Below are 13,701 nucleotides of genomic sequence, written 5' to 3' on the forward strand. Positions count from 1 at the left end.
GTGTGTGTGTGTGTGTGTGTGTGTGCATAAAGATCAACACCCTGTGGTTCATACAGTGAGAAACAGCCAATCGAGTCTTTTTGGTGTCTTGTGTCTTGTTTAAATATAGTTTCACATATTTCACATGAACGATGATGTTGCAGTGATGTTGCAACCAAGATTTTTTTTTTCAATTCAACATAACTGCCCCTAAAATTGCTGCGTAAATTCATCTCGAAAAATTGAAAAAATTAAATTATTCACTTAAACTACAATTGCTTTAAAATACACATATATGTAAGATATATACTAAGAATATGTGAGGGATCAGGCAACTTATCATTATTTAGTCATGGTGGGTACCACACAGTATATGTCTGGAGATTGTCCTTTCCACAACAAACATTATGATAATATCTCCAGAAATCATCTTAATCTTATTTCTTTTTTTTTTTTCTTTTTCCGACATTACCATGATGTTCACCTAGTGCACTTTGGCTGTGTCCAATTGTCTTTAATTTCTTTTTAAAAAAAATCGGAAATAATATACATATACAAAACACAGAAAAAAGAGTATTATCAATGTACAACTTTTCATATGATTTACAGAAAAGTGGCATTTAGTGTTTGTACCGAGTTACTGAGCCGACTGTACAGTTGTGGTAAATAAAGAGACCGGTGAAAAAAGTTTGATGTGATTTATCTCATGTTTCAAGAGATTTTCCTTCTAAGAGAAGTTTGGTGAAGTAACATCTTTCTTTTTATTGTGATGGATTTTATGACAGCTTTCAAAATGCCTGTTTAAACATTTAATAATTCCTCCATGTTTTACTGTCTCATCTGTACAGCTGCACCATCCTCACACACAGCATATATGTACATTTTATTGAACTAAGATTTTCCCCACACAATTGAATTATACCAGGCCCTTGCACCCAAAATTGCATTGTTCATGCAGAAACCTGCCTGTCTTTTTGATCAGCATTCTTTTGAGTTAGCATTATAAAACCACATCACATTCTTACCCATTCTCACCAAAAATAATCTTGATTATGTGTGGACAGAGTACACAACATACTACGATCTACATCTTCAGCAGTGTAAAAGGTGTGCGTTTGGCTTTGCAGGGGAGTATGTTAGTCAAACAATGGGAGAACATTAAAACATGCCCATAGAGCAGTATTAGTCAACAGCCTGAGTCAATACACCCCACTGGGCTGCATGTCTTCCTACAAACACAAGCAATTGCTCTGGAAGGCCTCGGCACTAGATAGAAACATCAATTACAGTAAATTACACCAAAACAGTGTGTAACACTTCAATTTGTTTAATCTCTCGAACTGTCTGAGTTGTTTTGAAAGAAAGCAGAGCACTGGCATAAGATAGCATTTAATAGTGCAGAGATGCATTGCCGAAACTTGCATGGATTCATTTTCCAAAAGATTAAGGCATTTTATCATATTTTGGTTCGTGACACTTTCATCAAAAGCATCAATTTTTCCTGAGTGTAGTACTCATACAATACTACTCAGCTGAAGTACAATGGTTTTCAAAAACCAAAATTCCCTCCTTTCTGGGCCCTCCTCCTCACTTTGAAACAGTTACAGAGTACAAGTACTTTCCCTGTGATTCAGGCTCATATAGTAGAAACCAGCCTTGTCGGTGTTAAAAACGTTTCATTTGTTTATTAAAAGGTTTTCATTTCAAAGCTCTTAGACACCAGTTAATAAATTCTGCATCAAGGCAGTCCTGAGAGGATGAAAGCAATGAATGAAATACCATCTTGTTTTGTTTTTTTTCCTTTCCTCCACATTAGAAACCACAAATGATAGCCTACTAAAAGGTAGCGACTATGCACCAAAACAAAACCATCCATTTTAAGCAAAACTCTGCAGTTCCCCAAATTATTCCCTTTTCTATGTTTGATTATCAAGGAGGCCTATTGGTTGCTGGGGACAGATGAAGATTTGGCTGTTTCAGGGGAACCTTAGGGAGGGGGTGGATGGGGGACCTGGAGTAAATGAAAGACAAATGCGAGTAGTGCCCACTCAGCTATTTTCCCAGTCAAGATCAAAAGCACGCCGGACTGGCCGCTCCACGGGAAACTTGAGATGGGTCCTGTCTTTGTTTGCTGTTGCTAGGAGACTTGCAGGGGGCTGAAAGTGTTTGCAGTGGGGTACAACATCAAAACCATTTCAATATAAATTTTTAAGACAGCCATGTATTTGGGTCCTGGCTTTCAGCAAACCGAAAAACACTAACTGTAATGAGTCATCTGCCTGTTAGTCATGAAATAATTTTATTGTTGGTTTAAGAAAGAACTAACAGATAAATCTTCATGTGCGGGCTTTGAGGGGGCACTTATCAGTAGTTTGCATACTACAAGTCTGTGCTGTGTTCGTATGTAAACATCACCAAGGTTGCCGTGCAAACCAAATGCACCAAAAAATCATGTAAGGAGATTAACACACTTTTTAGGTCAGTGCTGTAACACGCAACACTTGAAATTGCACAAGCAGTACAAATGCAACTTATATATAGTTTGATATATTTATAAGCCAAGGCTTAGCTTCCCCGCAAAGCTAATTATGATGCTGTTATCTATTAATGGGCCTCGTGATACGAGAGGTGGCTAGACATGTGTCACAGAGAGCTCATTACATATCATTAGTTCGACACTCCAATAATGTCTACACCTGCTGAGCATAAGATAATGACTTTGCCCCCGATATTGGCAAGCAACTAAACTACCATCAGGAGAATAGAGGGATGCACCAAATTGATAAAGCTATACAGTAACTTAAGGTACAGTAGGTTTTATTTATTCTAAGCGAAGGCAAATTAATTAATTTTACTTATTAACTTATTTAACTAGTCTCGATTGAGTTTTAGTTTGTGCTGACACCAACAGCCGGATGCAGTGCATTTGTCATGTCGTAGAGATGTTTATAGCCTACGGTGGGCTGGTATATTTTTCAATATACTGAGAGAATATTGACCGGAATATGTTTGAGCTTATGTTCCTTGTTGATCCATAAAATAAATTCATCTGGTTTTGCCTTGTTTATGTATAAATGAAACATAGAGGCACCATCATTACATTGATACTGCAACATAATCTGTCAAATCAAATCAGTTAAAAGTCCTTTTAGCTACTTGTCATAAATTCTTAACCACTATGAAACTTGCAACTTGTTATGTTGGTTTTCTTAGTGGCCTGTTTTATTATATGTCCTTACATACATTCCATTAACACAGGGAAAATACACACACTGACTGACCTTACTCTTAAATCCTCATTTTTTTATTTGGTAAGCTACGTACCAAGTGTCGTCCGTGGGCCAATTGTTGATTTCTGTGTTTAAAGAGAGAAAAAAAAAAAAGACGAAAAAATCACATACAAAAACAAAGCACAAGTAAAATGCAGTGAAAAAGAGCTCATCGATCACATTCAAATACAACAAGAACCTTTATCCATGCAAGCAAGCAGGCGAACAATGTAGGCATGCACAAACCTGGCAAAACGAAACAGGATAAAACAAGACAAAATATGTCAGAATACACAATTAAGCAACATGAATAAACGCAGGCAGACAGAAAACCAGGCAGTGGTAATACAAATGTACTCCTCTTGTTAGTTTCACAACAGTTATAGCTTAGCACTGCTCACACAAGATTATCTAATTCATTGTAATTAATCTCCTCATTAAAGTACAAGGGTACTACGGCAGAGTGTTGTGTTCGGTAATATTCTAATGTAAGTTCTTTCTTACATTGTATATAGAATGTCTTGCAGTTAATGGAACACACAAACTGCATGCCATGTAGTGACCTTCGTGTCTGGAGCGATAAAGATTATAATGGTGCTGTGTCTGCCTTGTGTTTTCACTATCCGAGCCAACTGGCACTGTGCTGGCGTCCTCTCCCCGGCTCCCAGTCTGCCATGATGACAATGGCAACAAGATTCCACATTGGCATCTGAAAATGATGAAAATACAATTCGGCCAAGATATGATCTAAATATAATGACACAACTTGCTTGGTAAGGCAAATATCTTTCTAGAGATTTAAAATTACGAGTAATTTGGAATAAGCATTCTTTCTTACGGAATCTAGTGTCTTCAATGGCAGAAACGACAGTACTTTTTGCTGCAGAGAGAAGGATTAGGCTCACACAGGAGATGTTTTTATCCTTCTAAGGATAGAGTTCCTTTCTTTAGCAAGAACCAAAAATGAAATACATTTAATTTTGCCAGAAGTGAATCTGCTTGACTCAGGAGTAGTGCACTAGTGAGGCTTATTCAGGGAACATGCGCTGAACAGTAGGCACACAATGACAAGACAAAACACATTCAACATCCCATCATTTGTATCAGCTCTGAGAAAAAGAGTCAAGGTAAATCCCAGAATGCTATGAGCTCCAGCTGGGGAAGAGAGATGTGTCTTCTGTCATGCAACCAGGACTCCTTTGTGACACCAGTGTGAACACACTCACTGCATTCCGCACTGATTAAATACACTTTAATTGGTGCATTAAAAAGGGGCTGCATTAATCAACCTCATGTAGATTCCTGAAAGCTGATTATATGTCTGTACTGCACTTCAATTAGTTTTCACTGGGAATGATATTGTACATGGCTGCTGTTTTCCTCTAAGTATTTCACATACTTCAGCATATTTAATTGTTGTATCATGGTGCCTAGACTTTGCTAAATAAATATTTGCTAAAAAATACATGTGCATATACATATATATATATATGTGTGTGTGTGTGTATGTATATATATATATGGAGAGAGAGAGAGAGCGAGAGAGATGTGTTTATATTTTTTTGCTGAATTGTTCCTCAGATGCTAGTTCCTCCTAAGTGTAAATTCATAACAAATACATTATGGAAATTTATGACTAAGGTTAAATTGAAGCCATCATAAGTTTGCATATAGCATAAAAGTTCCAAGTATGTGCAGTAAAAAAAAAATCTTCTATGATCTGCAGCCTGACCAAAAAAAAACAACAACAAAAACTTTGAATTTTTGAATGAATGTCAAATATGTATTTATAGTTACGTTGCATCCATGATTGGTGATACATTTGCAGTTCCAATGATCATCCTTTCACAGTGAGGCTGGTGTCTAGAGCTCTCTGAGCATGTGTATATGATTAAAAGGTTCATGTAATATCTGCCTGTGCAATGACAAATTAAAAAAAAAAAAAAACAGTTTCTGGTTTAGTGTCTCCTCAGTTTGTACTAGTCTGTAGATGGAAGCACAGTAGCCAAGGGGTTCCCTAAACATTTCACCTCTGTGCTGGGGATGACTGCTGCCTGAACTCTGTACCCTACTGAGATAATAAAATGGCCCAATGACTATAGAAGCAGAAAGGCAGACAGTTTATGACTCAGAAGCAAAGCTATAGACTGTGTGAAGATAAAGATTTAGTAACAGTGAGTGACTGGAATTCTTTAAGGCTGAGGTCAGATGGCCAACGGTACCTTTTCCAGTTCCCTGAGGGCATATGAGGAGAATCTGGACACAGGCTTTTGGCTAACAGTTACACCCCCTCAGTTTTGGACAAAGGAGATGACGCAGTCATCCAGAGGCTTGTCTTTCCAGCCTGCAATTGCCCACTTGATATATAACATTCGTAGTGTATAGTCTGAAACAAGAACCCTCTAGTAAGCATCATAAATTCCCTGTGTTGCTCTTTCTTAATGTTTTATTACCTAATATCATGGGGATATTGAGTAGCATTTAGTCTTTTGTTACAAACGCAATATATTACACCAAATATATTTATTATTTTTTTCTTAGTTTGTGCTTTCCACTTTGTAAAGCATGTGTAGAATGTATAGGATCTAGCAATGTAACTATTGCACATTGACATCATCTGTGGTTCTTTCACTACATACACTTACTGTATCTTTTGTGTGCACTGAATTTATGCAACAACACCGTGCAGATGCTCAGAGGCGCCCACTGCATAATGCAAATCAATAATATGTGTGCACACCCTTTGTTATTTAAATAATTGCTGAAAATATAACGTCAAAACAATGAACAAAGAACATAGAAAGGTTAAAGAAGCAAAACCACCAACTGTTAAAGTCTTTAATAATAACTACAACTCTTTCCTGTCGTATCAATCAAGTTAAAGGATGACCACCAAGTTGGTACGAAATATTTGATAATCCAGATATATTTCCTTGGAACATTGTGTTGTTAAAAATGGTAAATATGTGACTTAAATATTTTTAAAACAAATGCATTTGAGTTATATTAATTTAATAATAGTAATAATAATAATAAATACCTCAATCATCCATACAGTAATGCAAATCATGAAAAAACAGCACTCTTCTGCAAAATATGAAAAAACTTATTGGAAGGGTTATTTTCAAGACAAAAGTTTGCTACTACTATATCTCGCAAATCTTGTTTCAAAAGTGTACTATTTATGTCTGGGTTTTTTTTTTATTTCAAAATAGCTATTTGAGTGATGGACTTTAGAATTTTTGTGCTTATGCCTACTGGAAACCTTTTTTTGTAACACATTTATACATCATGTACAAATACGTTTTTTCGTTTCAAACATCACACATGCAGCAGTTTTATCTTAAGGGTGACGGTTACATTATGATATAAGCGTAGTTTAAAATGGTTGATCTTTTCACACTCTTAGAAAGAACTGGTATTGGAGAGGATTTGCTGTGAGATTCCCTTTTCATGCTAATGGTATTAAAAAGCATAAGACAGAGGAGTGAGGCTGACGTCACAGTCCAAGAGTCACCCACCATGTGTTTGGCGTCTCCAAGTAAAGACTTATCTGCAAAGAAGTTTGGACAGACAATGTGGGTGGACAGAGCGTGAAACTACTATCATCATCAGTTCTGAATGAAAAAAAGAAAACATATCTTCCACAAAAAAGGAGGCTCATTCCAATTCAGCTGCGTTGTTAGGACAACGAGAACCATCCCTCAGATGATTAGTTCCACTTCAAAAGAATTTACTTTCCGCAGTGGAAACGTCCCCCTTTTGTATCCTTACACAGGGTTTTATAAGCCCAAAAGAAGAATCGTATGTCTCGTCAGTCTGTTTATTATTCCTTCTGTTCACACTACAATTGTATTAAATAAATAGAGTACTACGAACAAAGGGCTATTAGCCCATAAACATGTCTTAGTACAAACAAAAAAGGCTAAATCACAGTCCCTCCAAAATAATTAAGATACGGTAAAAGGGAAAAAATTTTGCTCAGGATTTGCTGCCAAACCTTTATGTTCTGTCGGAGATGTTTTGAGTGGTGCACAGTTTGTTGGAGATATTTTAACCAAGAGTTAGTGACGTAGAACCATTTCAATTCAGTGTAACAACACAACTTTTATAAAATGCTCTTTTCACTGCCTTTGTTTTCAAGAATTCACATATGATGCAGTTTCAAAATTACTTTTCTTGATTACATTCTTGAAGCCATTCCCATTCCAGACACTGCAGACACTGAACGTAATTGTTTTTGAATTGCAAAACCGCAATCAACGTGAATAATGAAAAGTAATCACTACAATTGTATTCTTACATATGGCAGACACAGAACAGAGTGAAATCAAAATGGACTAAAATGACCCCTCTTGTGCTTATTACAGGAAAATAAACCCTAACAACATTTGAGGGAAATAAATTCAACTAAATGGGATAATAAATAGCCATTAAAAAAAAAAAACACAGATCGAATTGTTTGGGTACTTAGATTGTTACAACTGATGTCTCTTATATTTTAAAGACAACATGTTAATGTGTTATGAGTGCAGATTAACTCCTCCAGATTGGAGAGACAAGCAGATATATTGCCCAAGCCAGGTTGCTGAATGGGTGGAGAAAAACAAGGCAAACACACATTAGACAGATGGATGCAATCAGGATTTCAGAAAATAAAAATGACATCCTGTAACTGACAGTCTTGACATCCTTATTACTTTTAATGGCTTTTTCTTTTTTGTCCTTTTTTGACGCTGGGTTAAAAATACATCTGCTAGCTCGTGGCAATCATTCAGTCTGGAAAAAAAACAAGATTTAACTCTCTTATAAAGCTTTGCTGAGCAAACCGATAACCTGGGTTTTATTTTAAAGTGTAATCACATTTGTTAACTATGATAACTGCACATTCAAGAGAGATTATTTTCCTTTAAATGCATCCAACTGCTTCAATAATTTGGTCAACATCTGCATTGTCTTTGATGACAGCATACCCTGGGATGAGTATTGACAAGAACCATGTAGGGCGCAGCCCAGGAGTATCCATCCATCCCTTCATGATCAGTGATGAGATTATTTGTGACCTACAGTTTATTAATATGCTCAGCTGAAAGAAGCCTGTTGGCAGAGGACATAGAGGCAGCAGCCTTTTTATGCTGGCAACTGTCAAAGCTTTGATTTTTGATTGATGAGTAAGGTTGGTGTAAAAAAAAAAAAAGAAAAAAGACAGAGAGAAAAAATACCAGTCACCACTGGTCTTTTCAGCAGCTCCCCATGTTACTCCTGTAGTACACTAGCACTGCTCTGCTCCCTCACACCCGCAATATTTTAAAATAATTTTACCCAACCAGGTACAGGTTAAAATTGAGGAAGGTTTCTTTTTCATTCGTTCTGACGATGAAGAAAGATCGTCAGAAAACCGAGTTGTCGGCCAAAGATGGGCTGCTGTCTTTCCTTTCGATGTGGGTTAAGTGTATAATGTCATCTGCTCTTTTCCAACAATTACATCAATAAACATTAACATAGCACTTAATTCCATTGACTATATACATATTCATATTTCATGTGCAACAATTCTCATAACAGTGTTATGAATTTCTCAAAAAGTGGAGCTTGGTCAATTTTTCTGTGTTATTAGTCAGTATTTGAATTTTGCGAGGCATGTCGGAGGAGGTCTGACTTTTCTAAGTCCTTCAATGGCATTAAAAAAGACTTGTTCAAATGGGGCAATAAATGGGATGTTACTGAATTTAGTGTAAATAAAGTGAGTTTTAGGTTTTAATAAAGTGTTGCTTCGGTCGGAGGTGTCCTCTGAGTGCCACACACTAATAAGAGTTTTTTTTTTCATGACGGGGCCAACTGAGGGTTTACCAAATAGTTAGTTAAATTAGAATCACTGATTATTACAGCATCGGGGCTTAACAGTGCTTGAAGTTGATCTTTTGTTTTCTCGAAAGCCAACTTTTCACATGGCTGATGGAATGTGGTCTGTCAGTGTGCTGACATGTGAGTATGTCATATTGTCTGGGTCGCTGGAGTGTCTGTGTTTACACTGATTGCATTCAGTTGTGTCATAAGCTGGCAAAATGTGAGAGAAGTATTGAGACAACCAGCCTGAGATTCTTATTATAAATGATTCTTGTTGTCAAACATGAACTCTCCTTCTTAAAGGCACGTCTGTGTTTATTATTTCTTCATCGCTAAGAGGCAACTCATCTTTCTCTCAGGACAGTCACTGCATGAAATCAGCATGAAATGAGTTCAAATTTGTTCAAGACATTTAAAAAAAACTGCTGAATCTGAGTTAGTGTGAATACTCAGAATGTAAAAATTTTATTTTCAATATTTCCAATCTCATTTTAATTTTAGAACAAGAATGTAGAAGTAGTAAGAACTTAAAAGTGCAGCATAAACTAAAGAGAAAACTATTTTAATCCCCGAAAGAAATTATATTTAAAACACATCATTACTGTTTTCTTTTTTATAATAACTGAAACCCAGCTGCCCAGTAAAAAAAACAGATTCAGACAAGTCAACTGCAACTATTTGCTTCTTTCATCTCTCCAATTAAAAGCCAAAATTTAATCTGAGTAGTTTATTTCTTGTTTTGATAGCTCATCGTGTGCCACGGCCTTTTAATCAGCAGAAAAATGTGAGTGTGCATTCATTTAAAGAGATGAGCCGTTATTTACACCACTCATTTTGATCAGCCTCTCGACGTCCAGGACTCCTCTGGGCCAGTCCCACAATGACTGACCCTAATTGACAACTCAACCAAAGGGTGGGGTTGAAAAAAAATAAAAAGTGGAGCCGCTGACTGCTAATAGTTTCAATCCATACCCACTCAGGTGTATGTGTGTAAGAGGGTGTGAGCAGGTTGTTAAAATAGTGCTAAAGATCAATAGGATGTTGTTGTTAGTGAGAGACCTTTCAAAGGGAACATCAGTAAGGTGGCATCACAAGTTGTCATGTGTGATGTTTGTGAAATGTATCTGGAATGTCTTTACTTATAAACAGTCAGCACCGACAGCTCAGCTCCCGTGCATATTCCTGTGATGAAACAGCGCAGTTGCATGAGGTAATCTCACCCTTACCCAAATGAGATGGTAATGCCTTTACTCTGGGAATTCAGCAGCGCACAGCAGCACCTCGAAAGGGAGTGCACTCCTCAAATGGGACTAATAATAGTGCCTCCGTTCTCTTAACTTGGAATGTATATTATATGCTTCAAAAATGAGATCAACTATATAGGTCAGTGGGATTTCTCCGAGAAAAAAAAAAGAAAAAGGAGCAACTAAAGAAAATGCATTCCACCGACAACAGATCTGAAGAATTCAGTGACTAATAATAAAATTATTTGGGCAGAGTAACAGCTCAGAGCTTTAATTAACAGAGCCGGTTTTAACTGATTGAAAGGGAATACATGTCCACACTCATGTGCATGGGAGCCTAATTATTTTCAACTCCTTGATTGTCTAAATAGGCATAATAAATAAAAGCACAAGTGACTAGAAATGTTCAAAGGAAATTATTTTCGCAATGGAAATGATCAAAGAGTAGTCTTTCATAACTTCTGTGATCTGCAAGCAAGAATACATGGGGACTTCAATCCTCCATGCCTAGGTTTCATTTCAACTTTGGAGGACGGCATGTATGCATCCGCAGATGCGCACGCACAAATACATACACACACACACACACACACGCACGCACACACACTACAAACACACACACATGCACCACACATCAACAGCAAACACAAACTAAACAACCACTCCACCCTCAACATCTGGCTTTCTCTCTGGGGACAAAGGAAATGTATTTGCTTCCATCTCTTCTCCGGCTGTAACAAATTCATCTGGACTAATAGGAAAAATGCCGTCATTAAAAGAAGTCAGTATGAAATATCATATGATACATGATATAAAGTGATACATGATATGATAAATGACATGGTGTAATCATTCGGAGGCGTCCTCCTCACGAAATGTGTCAGTGGATCATTAAACATTAGAAAACTGATTTCATAATAACGTCAACGACTTTACATTGCCTCTGGCATCTTGTTCACCCGTGTCTGTCATCAGCTAATGATGGCTCTAATAATGATTCATGAATAAAATGAACTCAAACACTTTACTTTTTTGCAGCGCACTAGAAAGCACTTCTTTTTTTTTTTTTTACAGCTGTGTGTAGAGGATGGAGAAGGAACGGTCTCTTTTGTTTTGTCATCATTGCATTGTAAGTGCCCTTTGGACATTAAACTGCCTGTGCATGATCAAATGGTAATATTACAATCAAATATTGCACCTGCACAGGTTAGTGATTGATTTGTCACTGAACATTAGCACTGATTAAATTACAAAAAGAAGATTTTTTTTGCAAAACTCCGTTAGTTGATCCCAATATCTAGCTCACTGTTGCGTGTGTGTTTGAGGGGTTTTGGGTATATTAATTTATTAAAATGAAGACGCTGTATCCTGTAGGAAATATGGTCTTTTTTGTTACAGGTTGGTATTCCTGAGATGTGCCCCAGCTACAGTGAAAGATTGCATAATTCTGTATGTTGCATAACTGAAACAATATTAGCATCACTAGCATTCATAACAGAAAAAAACAGATGATGTTAGATTCTGAAGAGGGGTTGAGAGCAAGTGGTAATCACTGTAGCGATCCCGCTTTAATAATGAAGCTGAAAGCTATATCAAACACTGTGTTGTTGCTTATATAGATTTTTGATCCCCCGCATCTTCCTGAAACCTACAACACATTATTGTTCCCTGAGGACTCAACTAGATGCAATCAGCTCTGGTTTGTTCTTTTTGAAAGTCATCTATTGAAAAGCACAAACTTCATAGGTTTTCAGTGAGCAGTAATACTGGCACAACATTGATCCTGAGACAAAGTCGCTGCTGCGATGTTAAACTTGCACATGTATTCACACAAACATACACATAGACCCACCTACGGATGCCAACACACTGCACATAGCCATTACCATATCACGGTATGAATTCAATACAAGGTCAGGCTGCTTGATTGATGATCAAAAAGATGAAGTCACAACCCATCACTTTCCCTTTGCCACACTTCAATATGTTACCTGGGCTCCTCAAAGGATTACTGGCTAATTACTCTCTCTCATAGCCCTTGTGCTCTCTTTAGCTTATGGCTAATGATAAACTATTTGCATCAATAGCTTTGAAACTTCAGAGGAACTGTAAAGATACAGCGGACTATCTGTCTCGTACTGTCAATAGTGATGCGAGGACGCATTTGCAGCAAAACAAGGACTTAAAAATATCGCAAAATGTATTACTTAACATAAAAAGCAGAATAACATAGTAACACATTTTAACTGTGACAAACAGATTTGGAAAAAAAACTATTGTTGCAACTTTAATGCAAAATGTCAGTGGCGGTGCATTGAAAGGGGACAATGAATAAAAAAAAACATTTTTTTACACTTTCATCACAGTGAAAGAAAGGTAGGTCAATTAATTCCAAACACCCAAATGCATGAGAAAAAGTTAGAGGAACTGTGATACCTTTTTTTTCCAACCTTTCTTTAATGAATACGTGAGATTGCGCTGATGATACCAGTGACTATTGAGCCACATTATGACTGACTGTATTGTTTCAAACCTGCTTATAAATGGCCGTTATTACTCTGCATTCCATCCTATTCCTCTGCCATTTAAGTGGTTCTGTAAGTGTCATGCTCTTTGGGGTCAACACCAAATCCCATTTGTCCCCTTCATTAATGTCACCGCCCTAAAGCAACATATCATCACAGTGAGAAGCTTGGTCTAACTGTAATTGAAAAGGCCCAAGGGGAATTCCGAGGCCCCCACTGCCCCACCATTCTACATCCATCATTGTAGAGTTGGGCCCTTGGGTGTTCTTGTAACACTAGAAATCACCTAAAACCACATACAGAATCATGTCAAGTACACATTAATCTGGTAGTCACATACCGAGAAGTGCAATCCAGAGCCCATGAACACATCCATGCTTAGCAAATGGATCGACATCAGTAGGAATGTGATCAGAAACAGACTCCTTCCTTCAGATGTGGAGTTCACAGGCTTGATTACACAGCCGTCTTGCAATGCATACTGCAACAGATAAAATTAAACACTCTCGATTACGCACTGCTTTGAAATGTCCTGGACCATGATCAGTATGATCATTGTTTTAGTTCAACTTCAAACAACAGAGACCTGAGAAATCATACAAAAAGTGTTCAAATGCTGTATTCCACAATCATATTGTTGCAGATGAAAACTGGTAGTTTTGAGTGCTAGCAAAGACAGCAGACAAGGATTTTCTGCCAAACCGTTGTCTTGCCTAGTGTAGTACACTTTCAAACAAGTGCTACGAATGCGTTCTCTTAATTGCGAATTAATAAGTGGCACTCGGATATGATGATATCTGTCTGTTAAGAGGTACACGTGCAGATGAAGGCGTCAAA

The 13,701-nt window shown here is 37.2% G+C and overlaps 1 protein-coding gene and 1 pseudogene across 10 annotated transcripts in view; both read right to left on the reverse strand.

Moving 5' to 3' along the window:
- LOC147227795 (uncharacterized) overlaps positions 1 to 13,701 on the reverse strand; it is a 412,630-nt pseudogene that overhangs the window by 66,539 nt on the left and 332,390 nt on the right.
- LOC147227797 (uncharacterized) overlaps positions 1 to 13,701 on the reverse strand; it is a 101,438-nt gene that overhangs the window by 11,500 nt on the left and 76,237 nt on the right. For 7 of the 10 annotated variants that reach the window (XR_015107007.1, XR_015107008.1, XR_015107006.1 and 4 more), the window contains 3 exons: positions 13,205 to 13,345; positions 3,812 to 3,957; positions 3,304 to 3,334 (listed from right to left, as the gene is read on the reverse strand). The exons of 2 other annotated variants lie outside the window; for them this stretch is intronic. Coding sequence is in view for 4 of the 8 variants with exons in the window: in XM_086157943.1 (XP_086014069.1) it covers positions 3,304 to 3,334; positions 3,812 to 3,957; positions 13,205 to 13,236 (209 nt within the window). In the remaining 4 variants the exon portion in view is untranslated. Of the gene's footprint in view, positions 1 to 3,303; positions 3,335 to 3,811; positions 4,192 to 13,204; positions 13,346 to 13,701 lie in introns of those variants that run through there. One more of the 10 variants, XR_015107011.1, reaches the window with a different exon arrangement.

The sequence above is a fragment of the Fistularia commersonii genome, chromosome 13 (assembly GCF_037954325.1).
Source record: "Fistularia commersonii isolate RoL2024-O1a breed Wild chromosome 13, RoL_Fcom_v1.0, whole genome shotgun sequence".
Classification (NCBI taxonomy): Eukaryota; Metazoa; Chordata; class Actinopteri; order Syngnathiformes; family Fistulariidae; genus Fistularia; species Fistularia commersonii.